Source organism: Rhinopithecus bieti, unplaced genomic scaffold, assembly GCF_001698545.2.
Source record: "Rhinopithecus bieti isolate Rb0 unplaced genomic scaffold, ASM169854v2 scaffold_62793, whole genome shotgun sequence".
Classification (NCBI taxonomy): domain Eukaryota; kingdom Metazoa; phylum Chordata; class Mammalia; order Primates; family Cercopithecidae; genus Rhinopithecus; species Rhinopithecus bieti.
The window spans coordinates 449,040-470,640 of NW_016824412.1; the positions used below are offsets into that span (position 1 = coordinate 449,040).

The following is a 21,601-nucleotide window of genomic DNA, read 5'->3' on the forward strand; positions in this document are numbered from 1 at the left end:
AAAAAAAAAAAAAAAAAAAAAAAAAAAAAAAGATAAGCAGGAAGTTTTTTTTAAACTGTGAGAAACTGAAAGAAACTGTGTTTTGAAGTCTGGCAGGGCAAAATAGAAAGAAATCATTAGTTTCCTCCAAATTGTTTTCATAACTCTCCACTGTGTAAACCACTGAATCCTATTAAATTAACTCAGCCCACTCAATAAACCCACTCTCCCTTCACAGATAACCACTAGAGAACCCCTACACATAATATAGAAATAGTAGCTTTAATAAGAATACATAGCTTGAGCTCAAAGTTGAACTCATTAACTCTATTGATGTTTTGCTTTAAATGACTCAAAACTGAAAGTAAAGATATGTTAAAATGATTAAATAAATCAGACAGAAATATCCATAAGTAGGTATTAGTAGATGCAATGTATAAACATTAGCTTTGCTAAAGGCTATCAGCTATTAAATGGCAGAAATTATAGTCACAATCTGAATAGCTGAAAGTGTATTTTTAATATTACAAAAACCCACACATTTTAGTAGGAATTATTATTCATGCTGGGCACGGTGGCTCACGCCTGTAATCCCAGCACTTTGGGAGGCCAAGGCAGGTGGATCATGAGGTTGGGATCACGAGACCAGCCTGGCCAAGATGATGAAACCTCATCTCTACTAAAAATACAAAAATTAGCTTGGTGTGGTGGTGCGTGCCTATGATCCCAGCTATGCGGGAGGCTGAGGCAGGAGAATTGCTTGGACCCGGGAGGTGGAGGCTGCAGTGAGCTGAGATTACGCCACTGCACTCCAGTCTGGCAATACAGCAAGACTCTGTCTCAAAAAAAAAAAAAAAAAAAAAGAAGTTATTTTTATCTAATTACTACCAAGCAAGTGTAGCTATAACTCACAACTGACCCAAAAAGTGATTCCACTGAATGACACAGAATGCCTGTCACTTCTCAGTGACCAAAGCTTGGTTCCTTAGTTTTTCAGTTATGCTACTGACAGGAAGAAAATGCTGAAACAGTCGTCACATCAAATTGCTGAGGACGCTAAAAGGCACAATAGTCTTCTACTTCAAAGAAGGTACCAGAATCTATATATCCAACAAGAGGCAGTTAAATGACATGAAAGCCATAGACTATTATGCAGGCATTAAAAATGATGCTTTTAAAGAGTATTTACTAACATGGGAAAATGCTTACATTTTCGTGCTTTAAAAAAGCATAAGATTGTATAAACACGGAACCCTATTCCATTTTAGTGCCTTTCACACTGAACACAACTGTGCTCCCATCCCTTTGCCTAGTACAAGGATCCTCAAAACGCAGTCCTCTGAGAAGCAGTAACAACTGTTAGAAATGCAAATTGTCAGGCCCCGCCCACCAGATCTGCTGAATCAGAAACCTCTGGTGTAGGGGGGAGCCCAGCAATCTGTTTTAACAAGCTCTCCAGACAATTCTGATGCTCAATAAATTGTGAAAAACACTGGCTACTTCTTAGTAATTCTTCGGATTTCAGCTGACAGTTCTCAGGGAAGTCTTGCCTCGCCCAACCTCCCATCCTGCAAGCATAGATGAGTTTATTGTACCTCACAAGAACCAAGATTTTTCTTTCACAAGTTATTGCAGCTATAATTATTTATGATTATGGAAGCAGAGTTTTTACCTCCAGACCAGATATTTCAAGTCTAGTGACACATATGAATCACCTGGAAGTTTTCAAAAATCCTTGGCCATACCCCAGGCCAAACAGAATTCACTGGAGTATGACTCAAGCATCTGTACTTTTTAAATACTGTGATTCCACCGTTTGGTCAAGGTTAAGAATCACTGGACCAGACTCAAGCTCCAGATGACCAGTAAACGGTGACCAGTATTTGTTGAATGCATATGTGGGGTTTTTTCACTTTATTTTGTGGGGTTTGTTTTGTTTCAGTCTTGCCTATGATACACCATTCCAAATGCACAGAAAGGGTTCAGTAAAAAGTGAAGTCTCCTTCTCTTCCTGTCTCCCACCTCTGAGGCAATGACTGGTACCAATGTCATGTTTCCTTAAAAGACTGAATATTTGTCAATGCATACAGAAAAGACCACAAGTTGGAGGCAGGATTATAGATTATTTTACTGCTTCTTTATGCACACCTGAACTTTTTGTAAAATGTATACACATTCCTTTCAATATTGGGAAAGGAGGTACCCTAAGAATAATTGTATGGGTATGCATCCAGAGCTATTTAGTAGATAAACACTGGGTCTCAGGGCTCCCACAGCAATAGCCACTTAGAATGTACATACAGCTGCTGTTCCATTTTGTCAAGTTCAAAGAAGAGAGCCTTTACCTGGTTTAAGCGAATAATTGCCCAATTATTCTGCCTGCTTATTTTGGTTATATTTTCACTTCTGATTAGATATACAGCTTCTCCAGAACATCTACCAGAAAATGGTGGGAGGGCGCACAAAAGGAGGAGGTACTGTTCATCCCAGGAACCAGATTAATAAGTGGCATCATGGTTTATAGATCTACCTTGTCTTGATTTAGTTAATATAAGCTCCTCTCCAAGACTGACCATCTCTGGGTATATGAATATGAAAAGCTGAGGCCTGGACCCCAGGGTGGTGACTCAACTATGGTTCAGTCCTTTAAAGACCCTGAGCCCTTTTGACTCCATGCCAATTGGTGATTCTATCTCAATACAGTACTTTGGAACAGGGCTGCATGTCTGAGATTTCTATAAGTAGAAACTGGAGTAGGGAGAGCTTTACAACAATGGACCCAGACTGTTTTGGCTTTGGGGATTTTTTCAATTATCTTTTTCTTACTTTCTACCTCCCTTACTCTTATGGTCTAAGACCACTCCCCTCTGTTAGTATGATTCATTCTAGCATCAACTCTTGGCCCCCTATCCTTCATTTTGTTTCCATAGCTGGGTGGGAAATCAGCTTGCTAGGACTTCTAAAAATCTGCTTTAATATGGACCCAAGAGCTCTCCGAGGAGGCAAGAACCTGGACTTGAGGGACATTTTTTTAAGGACTTGTAGGCCTTTTCCTATTTAATTCCTGATCCTCATCTTAGGCAGACATATGAGATAGAAGGGGAAAAAAATGCCTTCTATAGAGATAAAACATTTCCATGTTTACCATTTTTCCCATATTTAGGCAAAGACCAAGATGTAGGATCACAGTTAAGGGGGAAAATGTTTGGATATGTACATGGATAGGACCAAGGGGGAAAATACACATAAATTAGATAGTACATAGAAACAATAAGATAATTACCATATTGAGCTAGAAAGGGAGTTAGGCAGTGGCCACTCCAACATCTCCGTATACAACTAGTATACAGCACAAGACAATGCTTAAATATCTGTGTGGCAGCAACAACCTGACACACAGATATTTAAGCATTGTCTTGTGCTGTATACTAGTTGTTTTGTGTGTGCTGATTTCGTCTTCCAGACTGGAAGCACCTGAGGGCCAGGCCTTATCTCCTACTGCCTCAGTTTCCTCTCTCGTGCTGAGTCCAAAGCAAAGGTTTAATATTTAAATTGTATTAAATACTTAATAGTTGACAGGTTAAAACAGACTATAGCAGAAAACCAACTCTGCATAGTAAGATCACTGTATCTTAAATGCGATAAATTTTTAAAAAATCATTATCACAAACATTCTATGCCAATAAGATGAATGTTGAAATTCATTGCAGCTGTGGCCATGATTAATTACAAGTTTAATCATGTATTTTAGGGTAAACCTATTTCCTTAACATCTCTTTTCTATTAAATTACATGCACTATGCTAATGTTAAGGGCCAAAATAGTTTCTTGGCTGATCAAATCTTTTGGGTTTGATTTTTTGAAAAGATACTTTGACAACTTAACAAAACTATAAAATAAAATGAATAAGAACTAGCACAATCTTTTTAGGACTATGACAACATAATTAGACCAGAGTGTCTATAATTATGAAAGAAAATATTCTCAAATATTGTTTTATGAATTTCATGATGCATAATAAAGGAAAAACCTCTATCCTATCCACTACGCATTTTAACAGTTTAATTTTATTCTACTGCTATAATGAAACAAGCAATGCCCGATATTTATGCCAGAAAGAAAACTCTACAAACATGCATCAAGCAAGTGCAATGTCTGTAGCTTTTATTTTAATCTCACAGCTAATTCAGAAAGTCAATAAAAATGTAAAGGAATATGGTATTTACATTGTAAAATTACAGGTCATCCCATATGCAAAATGTCAATGGTGGAGTGATGCCCCCAGGTGGCATAATGATAAATTGCAATACTTTGATTGAAAAGTTAAGTACTATGTACATATAGCTCTTCCATTTTGTCAAGTTCTGATTAAATCTAGAAACGTACATAAGGAATCTGTATTTCACAGGAACTAGTCATAAGTCCTACAAATTTATGGTCTACCCAAGTCACTCCTTTAACACTGATACCAAGGTAGAGTCTGATACCTTCCTCATGAGCTCAAAAAGTTAAGGGTGTATCTGCAAAACAAAAAGGGAAGTCATACCTATTCTGATGTGTTGAAGGAATAGCATTCATACCATTATAAAATCTCTAAAACTATTCACCTTCTAGCCACCTCTAACATTAACCAATTCCCTATGTCTAGCATGTAAAGCATAATTTAAAACCATTATCTAGTCAAATTGCTTAGACAATGAGTAGTGCTATAATGTGCTTTGCTCACAAACTAATGATTCAGTATCAACACTAAAAAAAAAACAAAAAAAAAACAAAAAACGAGTTTAGTTTCCTGCCTCCATACATGCATTACACATAACAATCACTGATGAGTTGATATCTTAGCTAAAAGGTTCACATTTTGAGAACTAGTTTATTTTGGACAGCCATAGAGATATAAAAGATGACAACAGAATTGTTACAATCTCAAGAAAAATCATTGAATAAGTTTTTAAAATTACATTCCTGGTTTCAGATTGGTTTATTTGGGAAATTTTCTCATTTAAAATAATCCAAAAAAACCTTCCATTTATTAGAGGTTTCCAATTGCAGTCATTGGGTGGTAATTAGCTAAAGTTTTGTTAGGCTTCCTTTAATTATTCCTTTAACTTGGATTGTTTATAATTAAGGTGAATCTGTGCTGCTTTTGAGGGATAATTATGAGCGACGCAATGTGATATCTAAATCTTACATAAATATGCAGATATCGTATTATTATTACAGTCCTATGAGGTATTATACCCATTTTAAAGATGAGAAAACCAAAGCTCAGATTAGGAATGTGCAGAATCTAGACTTCACATTAAGAACAGGCCTGGCTTTACTCCTTGTTTACATCCAAAGCTGGTATTTTAACAATGACACCATACTGCTCTGTTTCTATTATAGCATTCTAGAATTTTGTGAGTAGTCACATTCACACTTTTTTCTGATTTTAGCAAATAATTCTAAAAGCAATTGTCTACAAAGGTTGACAGGTGGTGGAAAGGTGTGATGCAGCTGTATGCAAGAGACAGTGAGGAGAGGCAGGAAGGTGGCTAACTGGAGAATACAGAATTTGTCTAAAGGAGTAGCTGCTACCTAGCTTTAGCAGCCCATTGTGGCTACACAGGAACTGATGTTAGCAAACGTTACCAAATCTTTTTTTTTTTTTTTTTTCCTANAACAGGCCTGGCTTTACTCCTTGTTTACATCCAAAGCTGGTATTTTAACAATGACACCATACTGCTCTGTTTCTATTATAGCATTCTAGAATTTTGTGAGTAGTCACATTCACACTTTTTTCTGATTTTAGCAAATAATTCTAAAAGCAATTGTCTACAAAGGTTGACAGGTGGTGGAAAGGTGTGATGCAGCTGTATGCAAGAGACAGTGAGGAGAGGCAGGAAGGTGGCTAACTGGAGAATACAGAATTTGTCTAAAGGAGTAGCTGCTACCTAGCTTTAGCAGCCCATTGTGGCTACACAGGAACTGATGTTAGCAAACGTTACCAAATCTTTTTTTTTTTTTTTTTTTTTTCCTAGAGAAGACAACATGCTCAATTTATATGAGCTGCTCATTTAAAAATATTAACTACTGGCCAGGCACGGTGGCTCATGCCTGTAATCTCAGCACTTTGGGAGGCCAAGGCGAGAGGATCACCTGAGGTCAGTAGTTCAAGACCAGCCTGGCCAATATGGTGAAACCCTGTCTCTACTAAAAATACAAAAATTAGCCGGGTGTGGTGGTGCACTCCTGTAATCCCAGCTACTTGGGAGGTTGAGGTAGGAGAATCACTTGAACCTGGGAGGTGGAGGTTGCAGTGAACCAAGATCATGCCACTGCACCCCAGCCTGGGCGACAGAGTGAGACTCTGTCTCAAAAAACAAAACAAAACAAAACAAAACAAAAAAACTGACTAATTTACTAAAAAGAAACACTACCCAGACCAAACAAAAGACATCTGAAAGCCACATGTGGCCAGTATGCAATAATATGTTTTGGATTCTGATGATGAAAGATTCCTTTCGCAGAGATTCTGGACTAGACCTTCTGGTGCCAAATGATTTTTGTCCGTTATCCTCACCATTGGATTCATTCCACAAACACAGACTTTGTCTGCCATCTTCAGCTCTGGTCATACTTTTTTAAGATTGGTTCAGGTACAAGAAAAATCACTAACAATTCACTTACCAACCAACCAGCCCCAGCCCCCTTTCTTCTCTCTCGTTCTCTTTCTCTCTCTCTTCCCCCCAACTACAAATACACTTTCTCCACTCACTATCTCAAGTCTAAAGGTTTCAAGTTTGATCTTCATACATCTTATTTTACATCCTTTTAATCAACTTTTTAGTCCTCCTGTGAATTATCTTAAAATTTTTCATATTCCTCATTAGTTGAAGAAACCAAAATTGGATATGATCCTACAGTGTAGTTTTTAGAAGTATTGGGTCTGGTTTAGGTCTTACTCTCAACGTTTCCATAAAGGTTCTCTAATAATTGTCAGAAATTTGTCATTCTATTCTAAATGGGTAGAAAAGCACCTCTAGGATTAAAGGAAAAAAATCCTTTTCAGTAGGAATCATAATGCATGTTCTAAGGACATCAGAAAACGCCAGCTCTTTTATCATCCCTCATGTAGAAATTAACTAAAACTATAAATTCTAGATAATTACAGCTTTTAAAAATTCTGGACAGAGACCATTTAAAAGGTTGAGTTTCAAAACAAAGTAGTAACATCACTAACATTTACCTTTACAATTCCTATGACCTATGAGGATGTAGAAAAGTGTTTATCACACTGATTTTAAATCCACTCTGAAATATCCAATAGGCAAAAGCTGGAAGAACTTAGAGTAGCCTTAAAACCTCAGAAGAAAACAATATACTATGGGATGAAAATGTGGTCTTCTGGGGTTAAGGGCTGATATCTTGGATCATTCTTCCTTCTGCTTTCTGTTCCTCCCGCATTTCTGATAGGCAAGTTTCTTACCCTAACTTCAGTTCCAACTTACTTTCCATTGCAGGAAATTAAAAAACCTTTATACCAAAATGGAGGTTTATCTGCAAGGGAGGTACCATCTAAAGTTTTAAGAGTTTTCTCTATTATCAAAGTGTATAGGGTCCGATTATAATAAGAGACAAGGTGACAAGGCGGGCATCAACATAAGCTAATTTTAAATGGGACTGTCCATTTGGTTTAAGTATTTAATCTGACGGCTTTCTGATTATGGAATTTGAAAATCTCCCCCATAGAAAGCCCAAAGAAAATTAATACTGTACTTTCTTTGGTATACCCTATTCATCTCAAATGTTAATAACTGTTCCTTTGTATTTTGTAATACTTCTAAAAATAGTCATGATGAACAATTCTTATTTTCTCATTCAAGAAGTTCCAATCAAGTTAAGTGGAAGCAATATTGTCACTGAGACTGTGGCATGCCCAAACATCTTATTTTCACATAATCTTTCCCATTTCTAGCTCCCTTCTCGAGGTCATTTGGATATTATATTCACCTGCTGAAATGTCTTTAAACCTAATATGAAAGACTAATTAGGGAGCTTACCTATCTTCACGAAATACTTGGTTTGGTATAAAGAGCAAAGTGGACATTGCTCCATGCTTTTTTTTTTTTTTTTTTGACATTCTTGCTCTGTTGCCCAGGCTGGAGTGCAGTAGCATGATCTCGGCTCACTGCAACCTCTGCCTTCTGCGTTTAAGCGATTCTTGTGCCTCAGCCCCCCGAGTAGCTGAGATTACAGGCATGTACCACCCTGCCTGGCTAATGTTTGTATTTTTAGTAGAGACAGGGTTTTGCCATATTGGCCAGGTTGGTCTTGAACTCCTGGCCTCAAAGTGATTCGCCCACCTTGGCCTCCCAAAGTGCTGGGATTACAGGCATGAGCCACCATACCTGGCCTCCTTCATGTTCTTAATCAGCTAAGACTTGCAAACAAAAAGCAGCCTACTCAAGATTCATACGAAGTATTTTTACTTACAGTTCCTCTCCTCGTTTGGCTTTCTTGTCTGAAACCAGATAGACAGTTCCAAAACTTCCACTGCCAAGTTTCCGTTGAAGCACATATCTTCTTGCAATCAAGGTCTTTGGATAAGTGGAAATGGCTGTTGATCCACTCACACACTTAGCTGCCTCTTGGAATTTCAGCATTGCTCCAAACAAGAGAGAACTGGTTCATTCATTTATAGAAACTTAACATTCGAGTCTCCTAAGAAATGGTCAAATTCATCCAAACAGTGTTGGTCAATTCCTTAAAGATGAAAAATTCAAAGATCAGGTCTAAAGGATGCTAAACGATCTCTAACAAAAAGTGTAAGTGCAGTGATTATCTGCACCTTGATCAGCAGACTGAATGACAACATATTGGTTAACGACTTGAAAGAAAAATGTTAAAAGGTAGAGATACCACAAATTCCAGTAGAAGGCAATCCTTCACAGGAAGAGCCTCCCTTTGTACATTGAAATTTGGCAGAACTGAATTATAGCCAACTTTCCACAAATATCTGGGATGGACATCTGTTTTACAATCAACAATCTCTTCATTTAAGATTTATACTCCCCACCTACTTATAAAAGACTCCAAATACAAGAACATTATCACTTCCTTAAATCTATATATCTGCATCAACCTTTTTGTAATGCCCTCTTCCCACCTTATGTTTACTTTGGTTTACAAAGAGAGTTAGGATTAAACAAGGAATTAGCAGGTGCTGTTTCCTTTAGATTTTTTTTTTTTTTTCTGTAGATGTTAAACCACAGTTTTTGCATTTATTAGAGCAGATGCAAAGAGAGATAAGGATTCAGAGAGAATTTTTTCCCATGCTCAGCAAATTCTAGTTTCTAAAGTTCCTATTGTACACATTGTGTATATCTTTTAATGTCAGTGGAATATAAATGTTACACATATATTTGTAGTTCTTCAGGGAGCTATGAGATGTGACAGTTATGAAAGGCAAGACTGTTTAGGCTGGGCGCGGTGGCTCACGCCTGTAATCCCAACATTTTGGGAGGCTGAGGCGGGCAGATCATGAGGTCAGGAGATCGAGACCATCCTGGCTAACACAGTGAAAGCCATCTCTACTAAAACTACAAAAAAATTAGCCGGGCGTGGTGGCGGGTCTGTAGACCCAGCTACTCGGGAAGCTGAGGCATGAGAATGGCATAAACCCAGGAGGCAGAGCTTGCAGTGAGCCCAGATCTCGCCACTGCACTCCAGCCTGGGCGACAGAGCGAGATTCCATCTCAACAAAAAAAAGAAAAAAAAGAAAGGCAGGACTGTTTCATATGAGTAGGTACAAAGTAAAATCATTTTTATTCCATCAGAATGTTAAATGTTTTGTTAGTTATCAAGAAAAGTGTGCTTTTGTTTTAAATTTATATAGAAATAACCTTTTAATTGAAAACTGCTTATACCTTGAAGCTAGGTTTTCATATTCAACAATTCCAAAGCTATGAGACAAAAACGTAGTTTTTAAGGATGGTCAATGGGCCTTACGTGATGGTGTCCGTCAACCACAAAAACTACTAGGGCAAGTAACCACAAAAATCTCAAAACAGAACATAAGTAAATGCCCATTTACAACATTTTCCTTCTTAAAATGTATTAATCAGTTAAGTTGTACCTGATACCAATGAAATTAGTTGCCAGCTTTTTTTTCCCCTTCCAAAGACATGTTAGTAAAATCTGCTGAAAAAACAACTAGAGAGCAGGCCTCTAAATGTACCTTTGTTTTTACTTCCCCTTCACTGTCATAAAAGTGATGCCGTCTGCCCACACTAAGCTGTTCAAATAAATATATGGACTTACAGCCTTTCCAACCGAAAAGGGTCCTTCAGGTCACCCAGTAATTCTCCTTAAAGATGAGATTAAGGTTCCCTTTAGGGAAGGACAGAATTACGGACGGACAGAATAGTTATGAAAAGTTCACTTCTAGCGGCTCCTATTTGTAAAGGACAGTCTAAACCCAGCAGTGCTTAAGCAGTCTGGTCCGGGCTGCAGAAGACTCTGGGACTAGGTTCCCTCCCGCCCAACCTCACAGACTCAGCCCTGCCACCCCCATTCCAGTCCACTTTTAGGTCATCCATTCCATCAGTCTCCTCTGTGCAACCATAAACCTACCCAAGAATGTTTCGCATTGTCTAGATTCTAGAACTATCTGTTCACTTGACAACACCCTCCCCCTCGAGGTTTGTGAGTGAACTTGGGCACTGAGAACACATCTTCGTTATTTCTGCATCCCCAATCCCTGGCATAACTCCTGGCATACACTAGGTGTTTAATAAATCTTGTTAGGGCAAATAAGTGTCCAGGAGATCAACTCCCGCCCAAAGGAGGGAAAAAAAGTTGGTTGAGAAAGCTAGATGGGAACTTGGAGAAAGTTACCACTTGTGCAAACTACCGCTTCTCGGTGAAACAGATCTGGCTGGGGGCAAAACACAACGGAAGGAGGAGTATTTACCACAGGTTGAAAATCAGTAGTTACCTTCCCAGGTAATAAGAGGAAGCCAATTTGTCACCAGGTTCTGCTATAATAGAAATCTACCTTTAAAGTAAACCTTAACCTTAAGGTAAAACGAACAATTCCGTGCTTCTTCACTTTTTTAAACATTTACATTTTGGCAAAGCAGGTTAACGTTTATTGAGGGGCACTGAGATTGGAGTAGATGCGGAGATAAGACGTCCAGGAAAGCGAGGAGATCGCAGCCATGGAGTCCTAGAGATTCGGAACCCAGCCCGAACAGCTTGAAACCATTACCTTCCCCCTCGCAGGGCAGCCTGGCGAGCCCCGAGGAGCACAGTGCGCTTTACCTTTCCCTGTTGCGGTCGGAGCGACCCCCGGGGCTTGCCCAAGTCTTGCCAGTAATCGAGCAGGCCTCAAACTAGGGGCAACCGCACCTACCGACCGCCAGACACCGCGGGCCACGGCTGTTTGGAATCGTCGCCAGGGAGACGGCGCGGGGCATACTGGGAAGTCGGGATCAGGCTGCAGCAAGGCGGAAGTGTTCGCCGACCCAAGTAGGCGGAGAAAGGAGAGGAGGATCGGCGGGTCAAGCTTTCCTAGCCTGACAGTAGCCACTTCGGAACGTACGTCCCAGCCCTCTTTAGCTACTTAGCGCCTCCGGGCCCGGGAGCACCTGCTCCTTGGCGCAGTCTGGCGCCACCGGCATCCCGGAACTGTACTTCCCAGAGACGTCACACGGCATACTTCCGGTTCCCGCTCTTGGGGTTGGACTCTCACGTGCAGGAGCCAGTCCTCGCTGGGCTCTAGCGGGCTTCTGATGGAGGAGCTACTTCTCTGGGAGGAAAGAGCAGGTGGGCTCTGCTGCAGGTCCGGGCGGCGCGTTGTGAGGGCCGAGGTGGCACGGTGTGTGAAGGCCTGTGTTTGAAGACTTAGGTCAAACCTTTGCCCGCCTTTCCCCTGTGCAGCTGTATGCAACTGTCGATGCAAGGCCCTGTAATTTGCATAGGACGAGTTGACAGGGTCTCTGCTTGTCGACGCTTTACAAGACTGTCTTGCAAATAAATAAGTACTATACAGGATAGGGTTCTGAGATACTGACAGGGCTGGGACTAGCGTGAGGTAAGTGTAAAATGTAAATGGATCGCAATAAAATTCAGTAATCAAGATAAGTTTTAATGCAGTATCTCTAAAACTCGAAATTATTGCAAAAAAAAAATCCGTGAGTGACAAAATGTCACGATTTTAATGTAACAGTACCGTGCTGCGCCATATTGAAGCCTGAGGCGCCAAAAGAAAAACCATCAATTCTGATCCTGTGAGTTAAGTTAGCCAGATGAGGAAGAGTAACTGGGCCAGATATGCAAAATAAGATGATGAAGGCCTGGCGCGGTGGCTCACGCCTGTAATCCCAGCACTTTGGGAGGCCGAGGCAGGCGGATCACAACGTCAGGAGATCGAGACCATCCTGGCTAACACGGTGAAACCCCGTCTCTACTAAAAAAACACACACAAAAATTAGCTGGGAGAGGTGGCGGGCGCCTGTAGTCCCAGCTACTTGGGAGGCTGAGGCAGGAGAATGGCGTGAACCCGGGAAGCAGAGCTTGCAGTGAGCCGAGATCGCGCCACTGCACTCCAGCCTGGGCGACAGAGCGAGACTCCGTCTCAAAAACAAAACAAAAAAGATGAAAAGAGCTCGTGATTAGGGGTGTAACTGGATAGAGGGGTTCCTAGAGGCATGAAGCAGTTTTCCGTATACCAAAAACTATGCCAATTAAGAAGGGCCCACAAGCCTAAAGTCTGAAAGAAGTTCCGTGACTGTCAATACAAAAGAAAAACTTGATCGCTATCATAGGTCCTACACAGCTCACTGTACTGAAGCCCAAATGCTTTGTGATTATGAGATGAATAATGATATCATTTTTTAAGCTTAGGACTTTTTACTTTGACCCCACAAAACAAATACTGTGTGCTGTAAGATGTTGACTATTACCACTTCAGAATCAAAGTTCACAGAATTTCTATACTTCTGTGTCAGTAATGGACTTTAATGATTTTTCTTTAGAATTAGCAGCAGCCTCTGTCACCATCCAAAGATCACAACCCATGAAACCATTGAGTTTGTGCTTTGTATCAGAAAGCAGAGGAGAATGAAAAAGCAAACCGCTAACATTGCTTGAGGATCTAGGTAAGAATTTATGGATGTTGATATCTATGTTCTATCTAAAGAGCACTTCATAACATTTGCTGTTGATTTAGTGGTGCTGGAAGCAATGACTTGGTGCCCCATAGCCAGCATCAATTGAAAATGCTTTCTGTTGTTTTAAACAGGTGATTAATTCTTTAGACTGTTGTCATGGGTATCCGAGGACTAATGAGTTTTGTGGAAGATCACAGTAATGAGTTCTTCACTGATTTGAAGTTGCGGGACACAAAAATTGTCATTGATGGCTATGCTCTTTTCCACCGTCTTTCCTTCAATTCAAACTTGGAGCTCCGGTATGGTGGGGACTATGATTCTTTTGCAGATATTGTACAAAAATTCTTTGAATCACTGTTTGCTTGTAATATATGCCCATATGTTGTATTAGATGGAGGATGTGACATTTCGGATAAAAAGCTTACAACTTTAAAGGATAGAGCTAGAGAGAAGATCCAGATGGCCCATTCCCTTTCTGTTGGTGGGAGTGGGTATGTATGTCCCTTACTCATCCGGGAAGTATTCATACAGGTTTTGATCAAGCTGCAGGTATGTTTTGTCCAGTGCTTTTCAGAAGCAGATCGGGACATTATGACACTTGCTAATCATTGGAATTGCCCTGTGTTATCGTCAGATAGTGACTTTTGCATTTTTGACCTGAAAACTGGGTTTTGCCCATTGAATAGCTTTCAGTGGAGAAATATTAACACTATTAAGGGCACACAAAACTATATCCCTGCCAAATGCTTTTCCCTTGATGCATTCTGCCATCACTTTAGCAATATGAATAAAGCTCTACTGCCTCTCTTTGCGGTGCTATGTGGAAATGACCATATTAATCTACCTATCATAGAGACATTCTTAAGTAAAGCATGTCTTCCTCTTGGAGCTACCAGTTCTAAAGGGAGGAGACACCACCGAATCCTGGGACTTCTGAATTGGTTGTCTCATTTTGCCAACCCTACTGAAGCACTAGATAATGTTCTGAAATACCTCCCAAAAAAGGATCGAGAAAATGTTAAGGAACTTCTCTGCTGTTCCATGGAAGAATACCAACAGTCCCAGGTGAAGCTGCAGGACTTCTTCCAGTGTGGTACTTATGTCTGTCCAGATGCCTTGAATCTTGGTTTACCAGAATGGGTATTAGTGGCTTTAGCTAAAGGCCAGCTATCACCTTTCATCAGTGATGCTTTGGTCCTAAGACGGACCATTCTTCACACACAGGTGGAAAACATGCAGCAACCAAACGCCCACAGAATATCTCAGCCCATCAGGCAAATCATCTATGGGCTTCTTTTAAATGCCTCACCACATCTGGACAAGACATCCAGGAATGCGTTGCCTCCTCAGCCTCTAGCTTTCAGTGAAGTAGAAAGGATTAATAAGAATATCAAAACCTCAATCATTGATGCAGTAGAACTGGCCAAGGATCATTCTGACTTAAGCAAATTGACTGAGGTAAGTATTTATAATACTAATGAAATTTTTGTAAAGTACTTTACAGGTTACAAAGTGCTGTCTTGTATATTAGCTCGCTTACTATAACAAACTGATGAGGTTGAGTGCTATCTTGCCCTCATTTCATAGCTAAGAAATCTAGAAATTGAGTGAACTAGGTAATGTCTTAGCCAGAGAGTGACAGTGCTAGGACTCAAACCCAGCTCCTTTAGCTCTAAATCTACCATTTCCACTGTACTTCAGTAGTCTGTGTTATCTTCACAGTTATTACTACTATATTGTTATTACTACTAGGTTAATACTAGCTATCAATAGAATGGGGTTATGTGGCTAAAAGGAAAAAAATTCACAACTGAAAAAAAAAGTATAGACACTAATGATAGGCATAATATCTCAGACTACATCAGATTTCAAATAAGGTTAGTGCTGATACTAAAGTCTAATTTTTTAACTTTTATTAATGAAGACCTTTTTTAAAATAGGTTTTTGTGGCCGGGCGTGATGGCTCACGCCTGTAATCCCAGTACTTTGGGAGGCCGAGGCGGACGGATCATGAGGTCAGGAGATCGAGACCATCCTGGCTAACAAGGTGAAACCCCGTCTCTACTAAAAATACAAAAATTAGCCAGGCATGTTGGCGGGCACCTGTAGTTCCAGCTGCTCGGGAGGCTGAGGCAGGAAAGTGGCATGAACCTGGGAGGCAGAGCTTGCAGTGACCAGAGATTGCGCCACTGCACTCCAGCCTGGGCGACAGAGCAAGACTCCGTCTTGAAACAAAAAAAGAAATAGGTTTTTGTGTCATTATGGTTATTTGCCTAGTTTGATACAGAAAACATGACTCTTAGCCTAACTCAGTGTTGCTTAAACCTGAGTAACAGACCACCTTTTCAAGGAGAAAAAAATTCTCATGGATCCCAGTGTTGTCTTTTTATATTACATATTTAAAATTACAAATAGATATGAAACGATGCTCATAAGCAAACTAGATTCAGAAATTAAATACAGATAACTTAAAACAAAAAAACAATTGCAATGCCCATTAGGGGATTTTCTTAGATCCAATGAAATATTCAGTCTCATAAGACTCATAGACCACACGTGGCACCAGTCTACTCAAGGATGTAGGACAGCAACCACAGCTTCCCAGTGGGTTTGAGTCAGGTTTTCCTTTTCTGTCAGAGTTCTCCCAGCACTGTTATCAGTCTACATCAAAGGTTTACCAACATTGGTGATTTTGTCCCCCAGAGGACATTTGGCAATGCCTGGAGACATTTTTGTTGTCCCTACCTAGGGAGTAGAAGGGGTAGTGGTTGCTACTGGTATCTAGTGGGGAGAGGCCAAAGATGCTGCTAAATTATATAATCTGTACTTACAGTGCACAGGAAAGTGCCCCATAACAAAGAATCTCTAGCTCAAAACACCAGTAGTGCCATTCCCTGGGCTATACAGCTGACCAGGAACTAGCCTCTTAGCCTCCTCATCAGTCACATCTCAGACAGGAGATGAATGTCATAGTGTATGAGTGCAAGAGCCTTCTTGGTATTGGCGAGTGACTGTTAAACCCCCAGGGTTTCTTTGGTGGCGGGGTGAAGAAAATGTTTTGGAATTAGTGATGGCTGTACAAGTTTATAAATATACTAAACCAAGGCAAGGTGGCTCGTATCTGTAAGCCCAGCACTTTGGGAGGCCAAAGTGGGAGGATCACTTGAGGCCAGTAGTTCAAGACCAGCGCCTGGGCAACACAAGAAGACTCTGTCTCTACAAAAAAAAAAAAAACTAAAAATTAGCCAGGCATGGTGGTAGAGCTACTCAAGAAGCTGAGGTTGGAGGATTGTTGAGCCCAGGAGGTCAAGCCTGCAGTGAGCTGTGATTGTGCTCCCTGTTGAGCAAAACCCTGTCTCTAAAAATATATATACACTAAACCCACTGAATTGTATACTTTAAAAGGATGATTTTTATTACATATGAATTATATCTCCGTTAAATAAAGGAGAAAAAAAGGTTTCACTGGCTTAAAAGCCCTGTTCCCTATAGGATCCAGTCTTCTTATAATTCATGCCATAAACATAGCTAGTTAGGTCCCTGAGAGGGATAGCCTACTTAAGACACTGCACTCAGGGAACCCCAAGATATGGTGTCCCCACCAGGTATTTATAGTACATTTATATATAGTTTAAGCTTAGATGCAATTTTATAAGTCATCTTTATAATGCTTGGTAACACAACTGACAACCTACCTTTAGCACATTTCCAGGGGTACAAAACTAGAAAGTGGAGCATAAGTCAAATTCTCCAAGGGATTTATTAACACTTTACCCACACCAATAAAATTCAAACTATAGCTACATTCTTAATGTTTTGCTGAAATTACATTTCTGCTGAAACATAAATGGTGCTGTTGAAGGAGAGTTTTTTAAAAAAAAATTTAATGGCTTTACTGAGAAGTAATGTACAGTGAAGTGCACATATTTAAAGTGTGTACTTTAATGAGTTTTGACATGTCTACATCTGTGAAGTCATCCTACAATTAAAATAATGAATGTATCCATAACTCCTAACGTTTCATCTTGTTCCTTTGCAATTCATGCTTCCTTGAGTATAAACAAAGTAAAGTGCACAAATAATTTGTACAGCATGATAAATTTTTGCAAGGTCTATACATCCATGCAAAGAATCATTATCGCCACCCCAGAAGCTTCTCCTAGTGTCTGGTTCCAGTCACTCGCTCTGCAACTCCCTATAATCACTCTCCTGACTGTTTAACAACACAGAATAGTTTTAACTGAATTTTTACTTTAGAAATGAACTGTTCATCTGGCTTTTATTCCACATGAGATTCATTTGCATTGCTGTGAGTAGCCGATTTCTCGTTGCTGTAACATTATTCTATTTTGGTATATTACCATTATACACTTATGAGCATTTCTTTTTCATTATACAGCTTATGAGCATTCGGGTTCTTTCCAATTTTCCATTTCCATGTGTTCATTAGCCATTTGATATTCTGTTACATGAAGTTTCTGTACAGTTTTTTGTTCATTTTTATTACCATATACGGTACCTTTGTCAAATAACATATTGTGAATAGTCTCTCCCATTGTTTATTCACTCTAGTATGTTTTGTGAACAGAAGTTCTTACTATACTCTAATTTACATTTTTATTATTTGTGGTTACCACTTTTATGAACTGCTTAAGAAATTGCCTACTCCAGGGTCATGAAAATTTTTTGCTGTTCACGTTTAGCATTTAGATCTATAACTTAGCTAGAATTGGTTTTTTGGGGGTGCGTATGGTGTGAAATAGGGATCAGGACACCTTTTTTCCCCACATGGAAATCCAACTGAATCCATGAGTATAGCAGGCTGCTTACATTCCTTGTTAAGTAGAGATGACTTAGTGTTCTCTTCATTTACCTGGATTCAAAATAGAGTGAAATTTTAGTTCACTCTCTGTGCTGTGCCATCACCCAGCTTTCTCTTGGCATAAATTAATCAATTCTGAATTTAGCTCAATGCTTAATTGTTCTAATTAGCCCATGAAAATTATAAATGTACCAGGTGCTAACGTGATTCCAAACACAAATGCAGGAACAAGTATAGAAACCTTGTGATAGTACCTATTCATTTTGTTTTTTACATCTTGTTGTAATACATTATCTGCTTTGACCAGCTGTTGTTAATAGAAACTGTATAGTCTCTCATTTAATTCCCACAATAACCACATGGGATAGGTTTTCATTTTGGTTATGTTAGTTGCAATGGACAGAGCACCATTCAAGTTAACCAATGGAAGGTTAATCATAAGGAGACACAGAAGTGGATCATTCTTAAGGAGTAAGGCAGCCAAGACCAGTAGACCAGTCTCTCTCCGGGCATCTCTGCCTCTCGGGGCAGCTGCTTCTGCAGGCTTGTACTTTCGCTCCCCCTGGGGAAGAGGGAAAGTAGTGGTCACATGGGATAGAACCTAACTTTAAGGGCTGTGAATTGAGTACTTCCCCTTTTGGAAGGAACTGAGGACTGGTGAGTTTGATGAAACATCTTACACAAGTCATTATAATGACCATTTTACAGATAAGTCAGACAGACTGTAGAAAAGGTCTGAAACCTTTCGAACAAGGCCATAGGGTTAGTGCAGGGCAGAACATCTCTGAAGTCACAGCCAGACTGCTTTGTTTATGAAAAGTTGTAACTTGGCTCTATAATTCAGTAGTTTAAATACTATATATCAGAAAAGAATTGGTGTATTTTCTTAGCTCTACTTAGTGCATTTTAAAAACCAGTTTAAGAGTTTAGTTTCCACTTTACTTTAAGTAGTTAAAACTACTTCCAGTAGAGGTGATTGGTTATACTATAAAGCTCTTTGCATATTTCTAATTTTAAAATTTTTATCACAATATTATTAAAAGCAGTATTTAGAAATATCGTACTAAAGTTTTCATGCATTAATGACAAAACTATTTTGTCATTTATGATGTGTTTTGTTTCAGGTGAACATCTCTAGTCTCAGCTGTCAACCACTCTTTCTACTAACTAGATGTTACGTGCTGAGAAATCTATCACCATCTCAACTTTCCAGAAAGCAGAAAATCTTTTTCTGGCTATGTGCAGACACTAGGGATACAACTTTTTTTTCCATAAAGTTTGATTTTAAAGTCCCCCAGAAGATGCCCTTTAAATGTTCCTATGAGTGCATGACCTGTAAGGTCCCTTCTGGTTCTTACAAGTCTTGGTAATTCATTGAGGTAAAATTATTTCAACAAGAACCTCAGTGCTCTTATAGCTGTTTACTTCTGAGCTTTTACTTGAAGTACACTTTAAACCATGAAGTAAAAGTGAGTGTGGTGTGTTACTGCAAGCACAATGCAAGTAGTCCTTAAAATATTCCTATCTCCCTTGAATATACCTCTAATCTACAAGCAGCCCCCTGGGACAATCCCTGTGTGTCTTTTATGCAAAGACAATAAAGCATTCAACAGGGAAGGGACATGAGACAGGACCCAAACAAATAGAAAGAGTATATGCCACAAAGGGTTCCTATAAGCAACGTTTGTCTTCTGGAGGCAATTAGTAATGGCATCATGTTGAAGGGCAAATGCCTGTTACACAGGCAACAGGTGGGGTTGAGTATAGAGCTTTGTTTCTCAAAGTACAATACTTGGGCTGCTAGTTAAAATGTATATTCCTGGGCTCTCTCTCAGGTTAGTCAATCAAAATTTATGGAGTAGGGCCTCAGGATTGAATTTTTAACAAGCTTCCCATGTGACATGTGCACTGAAGATGCTCACCAGCGTATACAAAGAGGATGGAAAGACATAAGTAAAGGTTGTGTAGGAGTATGCAGTACACCCATTCAACCAACCGTATTTATAAAGCATCTTATTCATGTTCTAAATGCTGTGAGTGTGGCTGATTTTTTTTTCCCCACAAGAAGTTTTAACAGCTGACAGAAGTTTCATTAGCATTAAATCTCTTCATGCTATGATGGAAAAAAAAAACAACAGACATTTCCCAAAGTAACTTGCAGGATGCTTGGTATTTTCAGCTCTCCTTGAGGCGGCGGCAGATGCTTCTGTTAGAAACCCTGAAGGTGAAACAGACCATCCTGGAGCCAATCCCTGCTTCACTGAAGTTGCCCGTTGCTGTCAGTTGCTACTGGTTGCAGCACACTGAGACCAAAACAAAGCTACATCATCTACAATCCTTACTGCTCGCAATGCTAGTGGGACCCTTGACTGCCATAATCAACAGCCCTGGTAGGTAACTGGAAATTACAGGAGTATATTGTTGCATGTTGCTTGCAAACTGTTTGCTCAAGAGTTTACACAAACAAGAAAGTATTCTTGGATTATTTACTCCCATTAATTATATCAGAACTTAGATGTGGAGTCATCAAAATATCATTCATTGGTAAATATTTTTTAACACTTCATGTGCCAGACTCAGTGCTGGAGGGCTTGAATCTTAAGTATACAGCAGTGAGATGTGTTGGGATACTGCCAACTCCCATCTCTTTGGTGGCACCTGCTGCTTTAACTTGTGAAGTATGACAGTGTATTTTGCCAGCTGCATTTGTATTCCATGTTCCCTGTCCAATTATTTGCACAGCAGCAACGTCATCACAAGAAACTTGCCCAGAAGAGAAACTTCTAAATACCTACAGCCACTGCATTCTTGCTTATACATCTTTTTATTCCTTTTTCTCTGCTGTAAGTTTCAATTAGTATGTAAGTAGTGATGACATAGTAATTTGTCTTTTTTTTTTTTTGAGATGGAGTCTCACTCTGTTGCCTAGGCTGGAGTGCAGTGGCACAATCCTGGCTCACTGCAACCTCTGCCGCCTGGGTTCAAGCGATTCTCCTGCCTCAGCCTCCCGAGTAGCTGGGATTACAGGAGCCTGCCACTACACCCAGCTAATTTTTGTATTTTTAGTAGTGACGGGGGTTTCACCATCTTGGTCAGGCTGGTCTTGAACTCCTGATCTTGTGATACACCTGCCTGAGCCTCCCAAAGTGCTGGGATTACAGGCATGAGCCACCACGCCCAGCCAGTAGTCTCTCTTAAATACACCGAAGCAAGTTTATCTGCATATAATACAAGGTGAAGTAAATGCTGAAACATTGGGACACTTTAATACTCTAGTGGAATATCCTCTTTAAAGATTATGAATGCTCTACCACTGTATAAATATGTATAATAATTATACTCTAGAATAGTACTATCTAATATGGTGGCTACTAGCCAGACGTGGCCAAAGTTAAATTCCATTTAAATTAAAAATTGAGGTTTTCAGTTACACTAGCCACACTTCAAGTGTCAGGTAGTCACATATGGCCATAGACTAGCTTACTGTATTGGACAGCACTGCAGAAAGTTCTATTAGATAGTGCTACTCTACTCTAGTTTACTGTTTTATAAGAATAAGTTAGATAAAAGAATGGAACAGCATGGACTCCTGTTTCCCAAGTATTAAGGCTCAAGCTTGACAGCTGTCAGAGGGACTATTGTT

General features: G+C 39.7%; 2 protein-coding genes across 10 annotated transcripts in view; one reads left to right on the plus strand and one right to left on the minus strand.

Moving 5' to 3' along the window:
* Positions 1-11,401, minus strand: part of NEK11 (NIMA related kinase 11) — a 318,233-nt gene extending 306,832 nt beyond the window's left edge. For 3 of the 9 annotated variants that reach the window (XM_017862321.1, XM_017862317.1, XM_017862322.1), the window contains exons 1-2: positions 10,285-11,235; positions 8,458-8,727 (exon numbers count right to left, since the gene is read on the minus strand). In XM_017862321.1, coding sequence (XP_017717810.1) covers positions 8,458-8,627 — 170 coding nt within the window. In that variant the 5' untranslated portion in view covers positions 8,628-8,727; positions 10,285-11,235. Of the gene's footprint in view, positions 1-8,457; positions 8,728-10,284 lie in introns of those variants that run through there. The other 6 variants (XM_017862319.1, XM_017862325.1, XM_017862318.1 and 3 more) reach the window with 6 other exon arrangements.
* A 295-nt stretch (positions 11,402-11,696) lies between these two features.
* ASTE1 (asteroid structure-specific endonuclease 1) lies at positions 11,697-20,352 on the plus strand. Its single transcript, XM_017862328.1, has 5 exons — positions 11,697-11,790; positions 13,002-13,124; positions 13,268-14,384; positions 14,487-14,535; positions 20,291-20,352. Exons 3-5 carry the CDS (start codon positions 13,293-13,295, stop codon positions 20,350-20,352), a joined length of 1,203 nt encoding a protein of 400 aa, XP_017717817.1. The 5' UTR covers positions 11,697-11,790; positions 13,002-13,124; positions 13,268-13,292.
* The last annotated feature ends 1,249 nt before the right edge of the window (positions 20,353-21,601 follow it).